We start from the raw sequence: 17,390 nt of genomic DNA on the forward strand, positions 1-17,390 counted from the left end.
CCCCGATCACACTGTGCTGAGAGGTCCCCTCCCCTCCCCAAAATGACACCAGTGTGTGTGTGTGTGTGTGTGTGTGTGTGTGTGTGTGTGTGTGTCGGGGGACCCTTGCCAATCCTCAGTCAACTGTCGGGACAGACTTTGGGGGCCTCTGTCCATCCCTTGAGTCCCCATCTGTTCTGTGAGTCCCCTGTCTGTCCCTGGACACCCCCCTTGTCCGACCCTGTCCCCACTCCCCTGTCTATCCCTGGGTCCCTCCTTTGGACACTGGTTGCTTCTCCAGCTTGCCCAGGACTGTGTTTAGTTGGGCCTCAGGCCTGCTCTTGGGCAGCCACCTCAAGGCAGGACAGAAGTCCGGCCGCTGTGATAGGCCTGCAGACAGCACAGAGCCCAAGGGCAGGCAGGCCCTGGTCAGGTGGCTCTGATGGCCCAGCTGGTGCTGGGGACAGTGTGTGCTGGCTTTGCAAAGGGCTGAAGTGGCCCAGGAAGGGTGCAGGGGGAGCAGCCAGCAGAATCAGAAAGTCGGGCTGCCTCCACCTCTGTGGTGGGAAGTACTGGCCACTGCTCCCTGGAGGGGGAAGGTGGGGACGTCTCAGAGCAGACCCTCGCTGGGCCTGGGGAGCCGGACCACGCCCTCCTGCCCCTTCTCTCCCCTGAGTCCTCCATCCCCATCCCTGCACCTGCCTTCTTGCCCCCGACCCCTGCCCTCCGTTCACTCCCTCCCTCTTCCTCCCTCAATTCCTCCTCCTACCCCCGTACACCTTTTCCACCTAAGCGCCCATGCCCACCCTCCGCCAACACCAGCCCCGGCCCCCACGGAGCGCTGAGAGGGCGGAGCTTCAGTTTCCTGGGTCCCCGCAGGAGGGAGGGGCGGGCCGGCTGTGCCAGCGCCAAGGGGCGGGGCTCGGGGCGGGGGCGGGGCCAGCGCAGCCCCGGAAGACGGGATTCGGAGCTCGCCGGACCAGCGGCCAGGCTCCGCACTGGAGTGCCCACGCAGCGAAAGCCGCGACCCTCTCGAGGTGCTACCGCGCGCCCGCCGCCGCCGCCCATCGCCCACACCCCGAGTGGGGGCGGGGCCCCCCTCCTGGCGCTGAGACGCTTCCCGGCGCGGCCCTCGGACCTCAAGTCTGCCCTCTAAGCAAGCGCACTGCCAGGTGCTAGCGACTGAAGCATCTGACCGCGGGCCGGTGGGCCAGGTGCGGGGGACAGTCTGCCCCAGGGTGGTGGGTGGAAGGCTGGCTCTGGACCCAGGCCTGGTACCGGACCAGATTAGACTGGTCCACAGAACTCCAGTCCTCAGTCCCAGTAACCACCCAGCGCCCCTGATGACAGGGGCCTCCTGGGTGTGCACTGTCAGCTCAAGGGGGAGGCCCAGGGTCAAGTCGCCCCCACCCTGACCAGAGCCTTTGGGCCACCTCCTCCCCACTGGGCCTTCCCATCAAGTCTGTTCCCTCTCACAGCCACTCTCCAGGACAGCGTAGCACAGCTCCGGACGGGTCCAAGGCTGTAACTCTGCATGGGAGCCCATTGCCTCATCTTTCTCCCTGGCCCAGTGCTGAGCCCACAGGGCCACTAGAGCTCCTCGTGTGGGGCCTAAGCCCCTCTAAAATTGGGGTGCTGATGCTTTCCTGATGGAGGCACACCTTAGCTGCGCCCCCCCCCCCTTTCCCAGTGGGCCTGAGAACCTGGACACCAATGTGTGTTGGGGACCCTCCAACCCGGAGCTGGAGGCGGTTGGCTGACTGGGGCAGGGAGCTCCTCTGGGGAGGTGGGTGCCTGAGCTTCCTGCCTGCGGGTGACTCAGCACACCTCACCAACATGACTTTTGCCCTCTGCCCGCGGGATGGCTCAGCAGGGGCGATCTCTGGCCATCTCTTCCAGTTCCCCTGCAGTGCCTGCCAGGATGCGGGCAGTCGAGACGCCCAGGGGCCAGGACCAGCCCCCCGGCTCTCTGGACCGGCCAAGGGTCCTCCTGCTGACCTACCTGCTGGCCACCCTGGAGTTCTCCTGCCTCTTCATGCAGTTCTCAGTCATGCCGGTGAGCGCCCCCCCTCCCCCAGACCATCAACAGTGGGGCTCCGCACACACCTCCCTTGTCCTCTTTCTGTTCCTGGGCTCCGCCTCCCTCCCACCTTGGGGCTGGTGCCCTGTGGCTCCTCTGTCCAGCACACGCTTTAAGGCTGCCGTGACCAGTCAACCTGCCCTGAGCCCTGTCAGCACCCACCACATGACACCTGTTCTAGAGCAGGTGTCCTCAAACTACGGCCCGCGGGCCACATGCGGCCCACCGAGGACATTTATCCATCCTGCCGGGTGTTTTTCCCCCTTTTGTTTTTTCACTTCAAAATAAGATATGTGCAGTGTGCATAGGAATTTGTTCATAGTTTTTTGGTTTTTTTTTTTAACTGTAGTCCGGCCCTCCAACGGGTCTGCGGGACAGTGAACTGGCCCCCTGTTTTAAAAGTTTGCAGACCCCTGAGCTAGAGGGTTCTATTTCTCCTTGTCCCGAATGTGCAGGGAACTCCTGCACATGACCACTGCAGGATGACCACTCCCCCCACCCCCACCAGGTCTGGGACACCGCCTGGCTGGCTGTCCACTGCCCGTCCGTCCCTCGGGCCCCTGGCAGTTGACCCTTGGTGGTGGGAGCTCTTCTCCTCAGCTGGGTGGGACTGGGCCCGGCCACCTTGAGAAACCCGCCAGAGGCTTGTGAGTGGCCAGGTCGTGAAGGCTGCTGAGTGGCAGTCCCAGGCTGGGCTGGAGGTGATGGCAGTGCCAGCGCCCAGTTGGGGTGAGGAGGGGGCTTCAGAGATTTGAGTTCGGTAGTAGACCACCACAGGAAGGCACGTGAGTGAAAGTGATGTTACTGCCTCCTGCCTTCTGTGTCGGCAGCAGCATTACCCAAGCAGTGGAGGTTCTCGGCACGCAGACACAGGCAGCAGGCACACACGGTTGGGGGAAGGGCACAGAGACTGGGTGGGCAGAGAGATGCCCCCGGGGGTCCTGGAACCTGTGATGTCCTCCCGGCAGCACAGCTCAGGGAGGAGAACTAGCCCACAGGCTCTTGGGCGCTGCCACTGAGCCCGTGCTGACTCGCAGAGCCCCCTCGTGAGTTTCCGAGACTGCAGCTGTTCACAGGGGTAGAAAGCCGTCTCTCTCCACCCGAGCTACTGGCGGTTTCAAACTGGAGAGACCATGCGGATCCCAGCCCAACATGGAGCCACTGTGCCTCTAAGACTGCCCAGGTGCCCAGGCAGAGAGAGGGGGGGACGAAAGGACGGTGCCACTGAAGTTGGCCCTAAGCTGGGGATTTGCGGCACACGTACACACGCAGGGCGCCTGGCTCTGACAAGCAGAATGGCCCAGTGGCCCAGGGGTGAGGGCCTATAAGGTGAGGAGGGGTGCACGGGGCTCAGATGGCCGCTGCAGCTGGCTCAGGCCTGCAGTCAGGGACGGTGACTGTGTCCTGGCGGACGGAAGGATTCATTGTGACATATGAGTCACACTGCCACTCCGGACCTGGGCTGCAAGGTGGACCAGGGGCTGAGGGATCCGGGTGGAGAGCTGGAAGGACAGGGAGCTGGGAGTTGGGGTGTGGATCAGCTGAGGGTGCTGAGGGACTCGGTGTGGGTGTGGTGAGGGAGACCGAGGACCACTCAGGATGGGGTGGCTGTAAGCAAGTCCAGCCTGGGGGTGCTGGGAGCGCCGCTGTGGCCACACTTGGCCCTGGAGCTGCTTTCAGACTCAGGAGTGGTGGACAGTGGGGTGGACCCTTGTCCGGCAGAGAGGGCCTGGCTCTGGGGTCCCTCTGGACCTCAACAGCTCAGAGGTGCATACTTCTGAGGGATGGGCCGAAGTGGGGCTAGAAGGAGGGCAGAGAGGGGAAGGGAGTATGCCGGAAGGAAGCACCCGGGTGCCCCCTTCCTCCAGGAGAGGGTGGGGCCGGATGGAGGCAGGGAGATGTGCGCTGGCCCCTCTAGATGGAGCTTGGCTGGTGTGAAGGACAGGTGAAGTGGAGGGAGGTGGCAGGAGGTGGGGACTGGGAGGGCCCAGACCTGAAGGTGGCCTGAAGGCGGCCAGAGGCTGGGATGGATGGAGGGGTGGGCAGGTGGGATAGTGGCAAGTGGGGCTCTCACAGTGAGGAGGGGGAAGCGGGAAGAGGGGGGAATTTGCTCAGAGAGGTGGTGGGACTGATCCTCAGAGATGGGAAAGAGGGTGAGTGGTCCAGCGGCGAGGGGGTACACCGGCTCACCTGTGGAGGGAGGGGGACACAAAAGCCTGGAGGATAAGCTTTGGCCAAGAGTCACCAAAACAGGCCCCTGTCCTGCTGGCAATGTCACCTCCTAAAGGTCACAGGTGGCCTGGACAATTGACCGCATATCACCTTCCCCATGCGGCCTCTCAGGAACGATGCCCAGTCCCTCCCACGGGTGTCCTGTGTTTCAGTACCTGGCCCGCAGTCTGGGCCTGGACTCCGTGGCCTTCGGCTACCTGCAGACCACCTTCGGGGTGCTCCAGCTGCTGGGCGGGCCCGTGTTCGGCAGGTACCGAGGGGTGGGGTGACCCAGGGCTTACTCAGGGTATCCTCACCCACCCCTCAGAGGCGGGCTCTCCACTTCACCCCTGCTACCTGACCACAGATGAGTAACCTGCCCCCACCCCCACCCCCAAGTTCTGCGAGCACACACACGTCCAGGAAGGCTCTAACAGTGACCCTCAGTGGACGCCCAGGACAGGCCCCCGGCAGCTCTTACTGAAGGTGTTCAGGGACATGCAGAGGCTGCAGGCAGGGCCTCCCAGGGACCGTGGCCCGCACCCCCCCTGGTCTCCGGGACACAGCAGCCACATGGCATCACTGTGAGCAGCACTCCAATCTTTAGGGTGACGTTGGGGAGGATCCTCCTCATGGAGGCCGTATGGTATGAGGGGGGCCTGGGGGTCCATGCCCACCAGAAAGAGCCCTGGGGGAGGGTCCCAGCTTCAGCCTGGCAGGATTTCCTGCAAGCCTACACTTGCTTTGTGCAGAATCCAGCTCACTGCCCCCAGGAGTGCAGGGAGGAGGGGAAACTGAGGCCAGAGGAGGGAGGTCTGCCCTGTCCCCCTCCCAACCTCTCCTTGAGCTCTGGAGAGGTGGAGGGCCCACTGATGGCCTGGGGCGGCAGATGCCAGCAGGACCTTTATCTGATGGGTGGCAGGGGTGAGGGTCCCCAGACTGGTGGCTGGCAAGGGTGGGGGTTCCCAGTCTGTGAAGGGTGCAGGGGTGGGCTCCCACTCTGAGGGGTGCTAGGGTGGGGCTTGCAGTCCGTGGGGTTCAGGGGTGGAACCCTACCCAGCTGACCCCATGCCCGGGCGCAGGTTCGCAGACCAGCGCGGGGCACGGGCCGCGTTCACACTGTCCTTCTTGGCGGCCTCAACGCTCTACCTGCTCATGGCGGCTGCCTGCAGCCCGGCCCTGCCCGGTGTGGTCCTGCTTTTCCTCTCCCGTCTGCCCAGCGTGTTCATGCACGCCATGCCAGGTAGGCAGGTGGCCCGTGGGGTGGGGGTGGGGCCTGGGGCTGGGCCTGAGCTCCGGAGCTTGGGGAGGAGGGGCAGATGGTGTGGGGGCGTGGCGTGACTCCGGGGCGGGGTAATGACCTGGGGCGTGACCTAACCCAGGAGGCGGGGTAATAGCTGTGGGCGTGGCCTGCCATTGAGGACTGACATGAGGAGTGGCTTAGTTGCAGGTGAGAGGCACTGGAGGGGTGTAGCCTAGCTCGAGGGGCGGGGTCAGGGGTATGGGTGAGAGGTGTTGGGCGTGGTCTCGAGGGCACTGGGGGCGGGACCCTGCAGGCGGGGCGGAGCAACACACTCAGCCCCCCAACCTTCCTGCAGCTGCCCAGATGGTCATCACGGACCTGTCCCCGCCCGAGGATCGGCCCACGGCCCTAGGCCGGCTGGGTCTCTGCTTCGGTGTCGGCCTCATCCTCGGCTCCCTGCTGGGAGGGACCCTGAGTGGCATGTGTGGGTGAGTGGCCGGCGGGGCGGGGAGGGGCGGGGCGGGGTGGGGCGAGGCCTGAGCAAATGGTGAGCCGGTGGCTGAGGGGGCCGGGCTACAGGCCCTGTGGGTATTGGGCGGGGCCTGCGTGGGGCAGGCGAGGGCTGAGGGCAGCGGGAGGACTGAGGTGGCCCCATCTGTGCTCGGAGACAGCAAAGTTGGGTGGGGGGCTCGGAAGCAGGGGTGGGAGGGGCAGGGGTTGAGGGGTCCTCTGGCAGGGCGGTCTCCTCACCTCTGAGAGTAGCTTGCACACAAGGAGGACCCAGTAGGCTCATGTGTGAAGCCAAGGGCACTACCACCACCCACCCACCCCCCTTCATCCTTGTACTGCCCAAGCCGGGGCCCTGCCAACCCTCATGCCCTGTCCTGTGGGTCTTGGTGGCCCCAGAGGCTCCTGGGAGGGGACACAGGGTGTCCAGAGGGTGGACCCACGCCCTGAACCCTTCGCTGCCCAGGGGAAAGGTGTCACTTCCGCTGCTGCCAGCTCTCCATGCCTCCACCCCCACCCTACCTGCCCAGGAAAGGCCTGAGCCACCCACATGAATGGACCTTGCCCCTGGCGTTGGTGCCACCCAAGCCTTTGATAGGGAAGGGGTGCTGGCTGCCAGCAGAGGCCCTGCCCACTTCCTATCCAGGTTCAATGCCCGCTGGCCACCAGCCACCCTTCCTAATGCCCTGCCCCCACATCCCCTAGAGCACCTTACATGTGAGGCCCTGAGCCAGTGCCTGGGCCTCTGGAAGCCTATGTTTCCCCAGGGACTCCCTGAGGCCTCGTGGGTCTCCAGACTCTCTGAAGGGCCCGGGTAGAGGAATGTGAAGCTCTGTGCAGGTCACGGCCTCCGCTGCGGGAGCAGGGAGCTGGGAGGGGACTGGGCCCAACCTGTGACTCTCGCTCCCCTGCCAGGTGCTGCAGGGGTCAGGCAGCGAGTGACCTGCCTAGTGCGTCTGCGTACACCTCTCTACAGGGCCAAGGGCTGTGCGGACAGGGAGCAGCCAAGGCCTTTCTGAGCAGGGGACAGTTGGGACGAGACCAGAGAGGTTAGGGAGAGGACATGGGGATGGGGGCAGGCTCCTATGCCAAGGTCCTGAAGCAGGCGTGTGCCTGCTGAGCTTGGGGCTGGGGTGTTGGGGCAGAGGCTCTGCTCAGGCATCTGCCCCACCTGCAATGGTGCCCAGGGTGGGTGAGCTTTGCTGCTCCCAGGGTCATGGGGGACACGGGGCTAATGCTGGCAGGCGCTCCAGGGCCACGTGGAGGAGGCAGTGGAATCGACAAGTGGGGGCTTGGAGGTTCTGGAACTGAGGGGCAGGTCTGGCTGCCGGCGCCATTCGCCCTCTGGAGGGCGATGCTCCTGTTTCTTTTTCCTTAATAGACTTTATTTCTTAGCAGCAAGCAGTTTGGGGCTTTCAGGAAAATTATTTGTGCCACAAGCGGAGACACCTCCCCTTGCTCTCCCCTCCAGCCTCTCGCGAGCACTCTCTCTCTCTCTCTCTCTCTCTCTCACACACACACACACACACACACACAGAGCTTCTTCTGGTAGTTACATGGTTCACACACACACACAGCTTCTTCTGGTAGTTACATGGTTGGTTACATTGTTAGTCACGTCTGCTGGCAACCTGGTTATGATTGAAGCGCCGTCTCGATACATTGTGACCAGCCAAGTGGGGAGGGAGGCTCAGTGCTGAACACGGTTCACATGCGCACTGCCTTTCCCACTCAGAGCAACCCGAGTTCCCAGACCAAATCTTTGGCTTTTTTGTTTTATTGGGACATAATCCATGTATCCTACAATTCATACTTCAGTCATATCGAGAAGATTGGCACACATTACCACAATCCATTTTAGAGCATGTTTTTCTTTCTTGTACTCCTTGTTATTAGCTCCCCATTTCCCTGCAACCTCCCCACCATGCCCCCCAGAAACCATTCATCCAGTTCCTGTGTCTATAGCTTTACCCAGCCTGGGTTTCATATACCGAAAAATATGCAAAACGAAAAAACCCAAAGAGGCAGAAAAGCTAGTAGCAATAACAGCATAAACTAGAGGAAGCCCTCAATAGAAAAGAAGACAGAAAATACTAAAAACTAGGACAACTTTAAAATGGGTCTAAAGGGCGATCAGATGCTCAGGTGTTGCATTTGAACCTGACTGCATCTGCCCTCACCCACTCTGCAATGCTGTCTGCGTGCTCACAGCACCATTCACCTCCCTGTCGAAGAGCAAACCTTTTTTATTTTTTATTTTTCCTGAGAGCAAATCTTAACAGGAGCAGACAGACCGCCTCCTCTTGCTCCCCCGGAGCAGCTGATGGGTTTGAACTGCTGACTTTGCTGTTAGCAGCTCACCATATATGTGTGTGTGTGTATACACGTATGTTTACGTTCAGATATAAGCATGTGTGTATGTCGGGAACCCTGGTGGTGTAATGGTTATGTATTGGGCTGCTGCTAACTGCAAGGTCAGCAGTTTGAAACCACCAGCCGCTCCTTGGGAGAAAGATGAGGCTTTCCAGTCCTGTAAACAGTAGGGCAGTTCTACCCACTATGAGTCCAAGTCAACTTGATGGCAGTGAGACTGGTTTTTGTATCCATGTGTATGTATGTTTTGTATGTACACACGTAAGGAGATATTAAGTCCTGGTGGTGCAGTGGGTTAAGTGCTGGGCTGCTCACTGAAATGTCACAGTTCAAACCCACCAGCCGATCGGAGGGAGAAAGAAGCATGTGTTCTGGTTTCCCAGCCAGGAAAGCCCCACGGGGCAGTTTGACTCTGCCCAGCAGGGTCGCTGTGAGTCCATGTGGGTTCGGTGGCTCTGGGCTCCAGGTTTGGGTATATATGGATGGATATAAACAAGTGCCTGGTGGCACACACAGTTAAGCACTGCATTACTAGGTGAAAGGTTGGCAGTTCAAAGCCACACCTGGTGGTGGCTGGTCACAGCCTCGTGGGCCCTGAGGGGCCCAGTTCTGCTCAGATTCCTGGGCAGCCACCGTGAGTCATAATCCACTGGACAGACACTAGTCAGCACAGTTGGTGACCGCAGGCCCCGGTGGGTGGACAGGACAGCTGCCGATACGTGGTACAGCCCTGTGAGTGTGGACAAATCTATCACCTATGTCAATCACTGCCCTGAGAATCCCTCCCCAGGTAGCCTAGAGCCCTGGTGACCGTGGCTGCTCACTGTCCCTGTAGCCCTACACAGGAGCCTAGGGACTGTGGCCTGCCCAGTGCGGATCCGTCCGTGGGAACAATGACCAAGGCTGAGTGGGTTGGGTCAGCTCCCTCAGGTCTGGCAGGCCTGGACTTGTCCCCGCTGATGCCTGTCCATCCTGGGACTGCCCCATCAGGCCAGAGCACAGGCCAGGGCTGAACACCCGTCCCGCCAGAACTGCCCGCCAGGCATATCGGCTGGCCTGGGCACTTACCTGCTCCCGGCCGGCCTCGCGCCTTGCCTGTGAAAGGCCTCCCTCTCCCAGGGAAGCCTGGGGACTGGTCGTGAGGTGAGGGCGGCCTGAGGGTCTGCTCAACCCCAGCTGCAGCTCCCACCGCCTCCCAGAGGCCCTACCAGGTCCTCCACCTTCCAGAACATTCCACATGCATCCCTGCCTCCTTTTGTCCCACGGTCCACGGAAGGTGTGTCACAGGCCACTTGAGACCGCCTTCTCGCCCGTGGGTGCCCTTGCTGGCATTTCCTTCAGTGAGTGGGGAAGCAGGCCCCAGAGAGGCTGAGCCCCTCCCTGAGCTGCTGGGTCTGGGGGCGGGGCTGGGAATCACCCCGCCTTGGGGTCAGGGGGTCTCGCTCAAGGCCCTCCCACCACGGCCTACTGGGGATTGGGCCCCGTGACTAAAGCCTTGCGCTCCCCACAGGCTGGGCCATCAAGGGCGGGGAGGGGCCACTGAGACAGAGGCAGAGGCGCACTGTGAGAAACACAGTGTCCGGCAGGACAGCAGAGGGCTGGGAGGCCTGTCCCCCTGCGGTTGGGACACCCTGGCTTACAGGAAGCCAGCAAGGGGGCTTCAGGGGAGTGATGGCAGGGGTGCAAGGGGGGCCATCCTGGGACCTTACGGCCCCGGTGGGCACAGAAGGGTGTCCATTTTCACACCTGGATCAGAGCAGGTGCTGCTGGCTCTCTGTGGTGCAGCCCCCCCACCCCTGCCGCCTTGTAGGGTCTGGGAACCATAGCAGGGCCCTTCAGACTCAGGGAGTCCATGGGATCCCCTTCCTGCACCGGAAGCTTGGGCTGACCGGCAGCCTGGCCTATAGCTCAGTGATTGACAGCCGGGCTGCCTGGGCTTGTGTGTGGGGGTGTTGGGGGGTAGGGGAGGGTTTGACACATTGGTCAGTCATCAACAGCCATGAGAGACGCACAGGCCCTGGGACGAAGCACCTCCCTGTGCCCAGTGCTGGGCAGCCAGTGGCCGAGAGTGGTGGGCAGGGCATGGGAGCCGTTTTCTGGGCCCTTGAAGCCAGAGGCAGGCATGACTCCCGAGTGGCTCTGGGTCTCCACTGTGGACACCGGGCAGGGCATGTCCTCCTTCGTGGTCCAGGCTGGATGGCTGTGCTTCATGCCCCACTGGTGCCATGTGATGAAACGCTGGGGGCCACCTGGGGGTCAAGCTGGAGGGGCAGCTCCTGGCAACAGGCTGCGGCCAAGCCTGGGGTCCCACAGGCCCAGGGTGGCAACTGGGTGACATGAGCCATGTGGAGCAGAAGGGGAGGGGACTTTGAGCCCCTGAAGAGCTGTCACCTGAGAAACAGCAGGTTGGGGTGGCCCTCGAGATGAAACTACTCTGCTGCCCGGGTGCTCCGGCCGGACCAGCCACTTCCAGGTCCCCTGGGGTGGTCTGAATGACGTCATGGCCGCTCAGTCGGTCCAGGAGTTTCCACTGGAATCCCAGCATCCCCAGAGTTTTGCACCCCTGGGGTGACCCCGGTGACAGAGCAGAACCACCCCAGAGGGCGTCTGGCTGCCATTCTAGGGGGTGGCGGAGGGCCTGGAGAGAGACGGCTGCCCCCACCTGGGCCATTCCCTGGCCCGCATGTGATCTGGCCTCTGGCCCTGCTTTTCCCGAGACAGGTGTTCTGGATGGTTGGCGGGAGTCTCCACCCCGCCCCTCTCACCCACACCCGGGACCCCGATTGACAGGCACCATTCTCCCTCTGTCTACCCCACCCATTTCTCGCAGGTGGATGAAGGCGGGGGCCACCCTTAGTCGTCCCCGGGAGAACTCCGTGCCCTTCGGCACCGTGAGGAGCTCACGGGGGGTGGGTGGGGGGGGGGGGGGGGAGACCCTTGGGTTAGCAGCTTAACCACTGTGTCATGGGGGCTCCTTGCTGGAGACACCGGGGAGCCTGCCAGAGCGGGCGGGGGTCTGGAGCCCCCGCGTGCCTGAGTCACAGGAGGAAGGGCTCGGAGGAGGGGGTCTCCCTGAGAGGATGACTGCCAGTATGCTTGGTCGAGTGGGCAGGGACTCAGTTGCCCACCCCCGGCGCACGGCTGGGAAGGGCTTCCCGCTGAGAGACCCCAAGGAGCAGGGGCCTGGTCTGCCGCTGTCCCCTCGGAACCCCACCTTTCTCCTCTGGGGCACCATGTTTGTGGGGGGAGGATCGCCGACTCCTCACTGGCTCGGTGACCCTCACTGCCCCAGTCTGCCAGGGTCCCCATGCCAGGGCTCTGCTGGCCCAGAGGGCAGTGCTAGCTTCCGGGCAGCCGGCTGCCACCCAGGGTGACAGACGACAGATGACGTCCTGCCTGCCCCTCTTGTCGCCAGACTCCTAAAATAGCCGTCTAAGTGGCCGCCTCTGCCCCTGGACTCTCCGGGGCATCTGACAGAGAAAGCGTCTTTGTCCTCGCCAGCCGGGCAGTGACGTGCATGCCTGGGGTTGGGGGGGTGGGGGGAGGTGCAGTCCAGAAGAAAGGGCTCCTCTAGGGGGGCGGGGAGAAGCCCACCAGGCCCAGGACAGCCCTGAGCCTGTGTGACCCTCCCTAGGGTCACCTCCACCCCTGCCTGCCAGTTATTCTGGAGTGTCTTGCAATGGGGACAGTGTGCCCCAGAGTGACCACAGGGGAGGGTCAACACACACATACCCCCCCACACACACACCCCAAGGGCAGTATGGAGGCCAGATGGGCTCTCGGCTACAATAACCTGCTTGGTCCTACTCTACCAGACCTGGGGGGGTGGGGGCGGGGTGTACACATGCATGTGAGGGCCCGTGTCTGTGTACACACATGTGCATGTATGTGTGTGGGCACTGGAGGGCAGGCCCCTTCCCAGAGAGCCTCAGTGTTTCCGTCTGTAGCCTGGGGCTAAGACCGGGCGGGCAGGGCCCTGACCCCTTTTCCCCAGGCAGGAGCATCAGCCCCACTGCCCCAGGGGAAGTTATAGGGTCTTTCCTACCCGTTGGTAGCCCTGCGCCACTGGCTCTGCTGTCCACTGACCTTGGGGTGCAGGGTGCACTCCTAAGCAGAGCAGTGACCACAGCATGAGGGCCACGCGCATCCTGAGTGACCTGTCCCGAGTGGCCAGGCCACCTCGGCCTCGCTGTGGGGACCCGGAGGCCAGACGGATGTCTCCTTGGGGTGAAGGCTCCTGGAGGGTGGCAGGCAGGAGGGCAGGGAGTGCAGGCATCTCCCGAGCTGGCCATCCCAGCTGACCAACTGCCCCTCCCAGGACCCACTGCCCCATTCTGGTGGCGCTCACAGCCAACCTCCTGGGAGCCGCCCTGAGTTTCACCTGCCTCCCAGCCAACACCAAGGGACCCACCCCACAAGGTAAGCCCACCTGGAGCCTCCCTGTGTGCACACCAGCACACCAGGGGCAGCCCCTGGACAAGGCTCCTGACTGGGGGGTCCCTGCAGAATGGGGCAGAGCTCCATGAGGGGGACCCCCATACCCACTCTCCTTTGAACTCACTCAGGGTGACCCTGCTGGGTGGTCCTTGTCTCCAAGGACATGGGGAGGGTCAGGCAGGCTGGGGTCCCACCAGACGAGGACCTGGTGTGTGTGGGATGGGGTCGGGGTTGGGGGTACTGAGCAAAGGACTGCCCTCAGTGGAATGGAAAGGACGAGAGGGGACCAGCCCAGAGCAGCACCCGAGCCAGGCCAGGCTGTCAGTGGGCTCCCTCCTCCTGAGGGCTTCCCTGCCTCATCCAGCTCCCACTGACCCCAGGCGTCCCTGGCTTGTGGCCACATCAGGGGCCAGAGAAAGGCAGAATGGTGGGCGGCCCTGGACACGGCCGCTGACCGCTCCGTGCTCCCCAGGCAAGCCCAAGGCCGGCGTGTTTGACCTGAAGGCCATCACCCGCCTGCTGCTGCTGCCAGGAGTGCTGCCTGTGTTCCTGGTCAAGGTGGCCTCGGGCTTTCCCTCAGGTGAGTGGGCGGCGCGTGCGGAGGGCCCCGTGACAATGCTGGTCTTCTTGACCGGCTGCCGCACTCCGTCCTCATCAGCGAGGGCTTCCCTCCCCTCGCTCTGGGCGGGCGAGGCTGTGCCCCTGCGCACCGCAGGTCAACACGCCTCCCTCCGATCCTGATGCCACCTCTTCTCCCTCAAAGCCAGCTTCTCTGGCGACTTGCTCAGCGCACCGCCTGGACAAGCATGGTGAGGGCATACAGCCCTGACGCACGCCCGCCCTGCCTTGAAACCATGCGCTGTTCCCTCGCTCTGTCTGCACACCTGCCCCTGGACCCAGGTACCGGTTCCACGCGAGCTCAGCGCAGGGCGCTGGGATTCCCATTCTTCCCGGGTTACTCGACATCGTTTTATGGTCCACCCAGTTCAGTGCCTCCGCATGGTCATAACAGATGCCACGTAAGGAAAACCAATGGCCAGCATTTTGCCCTGTGGAGCTAAACAGCGCCCTACAAGGATGCCCTTTACCACACCTTTTATTTAACAGAACACTAGAGGTCTGAGCCAAAACATTAAAACGGTGTTAAAGGTGTCCAAAGTGGCAAAGAAGAAGTGAAACGGTGTTTGCAAATCGTTAAGACTCTATAGCAGTGGTTCCCAACCTGTGGATCGCGACCCCTTTGGGGTTGCCCGATTCATTAACAGTAGCAAAATTACAGTTATGAAGTAGCAACAAAAATAATTTTTTTGTGCTGGAGGGTCACCACAACATGAGGAACTGTATTAAAGGATCGCAGCATTAGGACGGTTGAGAACCACTGCTCTATGGGTAGAAAACCCCAAAGAATTGATAAGAAAATTACTGGAACTAATTTAAGAAGTTGGCAATTTGTACGAGCGACTTGCAAAAAAATCAATAGGGTTCCTGTCTATTAAGGAAGAGGACTCTGAAGAGGAAATAAAAAACAAAGAAAACCCTTTGCAACAAAAACCACCCCAAAGATTAAATACTGAGGAACAGACCTAACCGGAGAAACAAAAGAGTTGTACAAAGAAAACTACAAAACACGACTACCAGACGCAAAAGAGACCTGCGTAAGGGAGAGCATGTGCCATGTTCCTGGATAGGAAGATTTAATATTGTGAAAACGTTGATGTCACCTAAAGTCCTCTTTGAATAAAATGCAATTCCAATCCACATTCCGTCAGGACTCTCCAAAGAAATGGGAAAACGAATCACTAACTTTCTATGGAGAGGAAAGACACCCAGGATACATGAAACGTGACTAAAAACCTGAAGCAAATTGGAAGCCTCTCCCCCCTGCTGTTAAAACCCTGCCGCGGCAGAGCAGCTTGGGGCTGGCACGGTGACAGATATGTAGACCAGTGGATCGGAACGGAGAGCCCAGGAATAAAACTGAGCACCTTCAGACCCCTGATTTGGGCTGAGAACTGAAACACGCCTACGGGGAAGAGACCGTCTTTTCAACAAGTGGTGCCGGCAAAATTGAATCTTCACAGGCAAAGAACGAAACGGGACCCTGATTTCACACCTGTGTTAGTCTGGGGTGACTAGAGAAACAACTCCAGGGAGACGCATCTGGGTGTAAGAAAGAGCTCTCTATCCAAGAGTCATTGTATATTAGGAAAACATCCCAGCCCAGTCCAGATCAAGTCCAAAAGTCCGATATCAGCCCATATGTCCGATACTAATTTATAAATTCCTCTTCAGACTCACACAACACATGCTGGAAAGTCTTGTGGATCCAGAGGCAGTGGAAGCATCTCAGCGCTGGCGTGGGTCTCCACGTGGCTCCTCCAGCTCCAGGGCTCTAGCATGGCTCCATGTGTCTTGTCAGCAGGAAGACGAAGCAGAAAGGGTCTGGCCGCCAGTGAGCTATGCCTCCACATGAGGCCATCAAGCTGCGTGTGACCTGATTGACAAGCTAGACTTCACCCCTTCCCAAGTTGACAGGAGATGATGAGACTGCCACAGCGCCATGGACACAGGCCAGCTCAAGATGGACAAAAGGCTTCAATATGAACCCTAGAATCATAACATCATCCATGAAAACACAGGGCCACACTTAAGGGCCCCTAATACAAGACCTAAGCACACCACCCAACCTATTGAAAAACACCCACACTACAGAACGCAGGGTCCAACGTTTGTACGTATCCAAACACTTCACCAAAAGAGTCCAAGGAGAACCCACAGACTGGGCATGGGGATTGGCAACGACACTGGGGGTGCAGGACTAATCTCTAGCATCTACAGAAAACTGCAATACCTCAATATTAAAACGCACACACAAAAATACTCCAATCAGAAACGGGCAGACGATTCACCAAAGAGGAAATCCGGGTGGCCAACCATCATGCAGAAATAAATGCTGGCGATCGCGTAGCTGTAAGAGACGGGCGGAGGAAGACACAGGCGCCAACCGCCCGCAAAATTCAAGACACAGAAAATACCAAAAGCTGGAGAAAGTGTGGGGAGCCAGGGACCCTCCCACGCTGCTGTGGGACTGCAGAATTGTACAGCCACCATGGGAAATAGTTGGGCGTTTACATGAGCAAACACACATAGGAATACCATACAACCCTGAAAACGCTCCACTCAGTCTGTACCCCCAAAGAAAGAAAGCAGGAGCCTGGTCGGACACCCCGGGGTTTGCAGCACTGTCCACCCAAATGCCTGTCTGTGGAGGGTGGGCTGAACAGACGGGCACGTGTACCTCACGACAGTGGCAGATACATACAATTACCGTTGTATGTCGGTTGCTGGTGGGTGTTGTCCACCCGGTTCTGACTCACAGCAGAATGAAGCACCACCCCGTCTTGTGTCAGCCTCGCCACTGTCATGTCCAGCCCACGATCGCAGCCGTCCATCTCGTGGGGGGCCTTCCCCTTTTCTGCTGCCCCTCTGCTTCCCCAAGCACGATGTCCTTCTCCGGGGACAGGTCTCTCCGTCCTCCTCACCATCCTCACCTCGAAGGGGATTCTGGCTGTACTTCTTCCAAGACGGATTGCTTTGTCCTTGGGGAGCCCCGGCCGGGGAAGTGGGAGGAAATAAATGAACAAAGGAATAACTGAACAAAGAGCCACACCACAGAGAGAGACACCCACAGAGAGACCCACAGAGACACCCATAGAGAGACACCCACAGAAAGACACCCACAGAGAGAGACACCCACAGAGAGACACCCACAGAGAGAGACACCACAGAGAGACACCCACAGAGAGACACCCACAGAGACACCCATGGAGAGAGACACCCACAGAGAGACACCCACAGAGAGACACCCACAGAGACACCCATGGAGAGAGACACCCACAGAGAGACACCCACAGAGAGACACCCACAGAAAGACACCCACAGAGAGAGACACCCACAGAAAGACACCCACAGAGAGAGACACCCACAGAGAGACACCCACAGAGAGACACCACAGAGACACCCACAGAGAGACTCACAGAGACACCCACAGAGAGAGACACCCACAGAGAGACACCCACAGAGAGACACCACAGAGACACCCACAGAGAGAGACACCACAGAAAGACACCACAGAGAGAGACACCCACAGAGAGAGACACCCACAGAGAGACACCCACAGAGAGACTCACAGAGACACCCACAGAGAGACACCCACAGAGAGACACCCACAGAGAGACACCCACAGAGAGAGACTCACAGAGAGACACCCACAGAGAGACCCACAGAGAGAGACACCCACAGAGAGAGACACCCACAGAGAGAGACACCCACAGAGAGACACCCACAGAGAGAGACACCACAGAAAGACACCACAGAGAGAGACACCCACAGAGAGAGACACCTACAGAGAGACACCCACAGAGAGACACCACAGAGACACCCACAGAGAGACTCACAGAGACACCCACAGAGAGACACCCACAGAGAGACCCACAGAGACACCCACAGAGACACCCACAGAAAGACACCCATAGAGACACCCACAGAGACACCCACAGA

At 60.2% G+C, this 17,390-nt stretch overlaps 1 protein-coding gene across 2 annotated transcripts in view; it reads left to right on the top strand.

The window, feature by feature from the left end:
- The first annotated feature begins 1,059 nt into the window (after nt 1-1,059).
- Nucleotides 1,060-17,390, top strand: part of SLC22A18 (solute carrier family 22 member 18) — a 23,384-nt gene continuing 7,053 nt past the window's right edge. Inside the window, exons 1-7 of one of the 2 annotated variants that reach the window (XM_045297343.1) lie at nt 1,060-1,193; nt 1,853-2,035; nt 4,444-4,541; nt 5,353-5,513; nt 5,869-6,001; nt 12,712-12,812; nt 13,303-13,410. In XM_045297343.1, the coding sequence (XP_045153278.1) occupies nt 1,901-2,035; nt 4,444-4,541; nt 5,353-5,513; nt 5,869-6,001; nt 12,712-12,812; nt 13,303-13,410 (736 nt within the window). In that variant the 5' untranslated portion in view covers nt 1,060-1,193; nt 1,853-1,900. The remainder of the gene's footprint in view (nt 1,194-1,852; nt 2,036-4,443; nt 4,542-5,352; nt 5,514-5,868; nt 6,002-12,711; nt 12,813-13,302; nt 13,411-17,390) is intronic. The other variant, XM_045297342.1, reaches the window with a different exon arrangement.

This window comes from Echinops telfairi, unplaced genomic scaffold (assembly GCF_000313985.2).
Source record: "Echinops telfairi isolate 266 unplaced genomic scaffold, ASM31398v2 ScPeMD7_7417;HRSCAF=8455, whole genome shotgun sequence".
Lineage (NCBI taxonomy): Eukaryota > Metazoa > Chordata > Mammalia > Afrosoricida > Tenrecidae > Echinops > Echinops telfairi.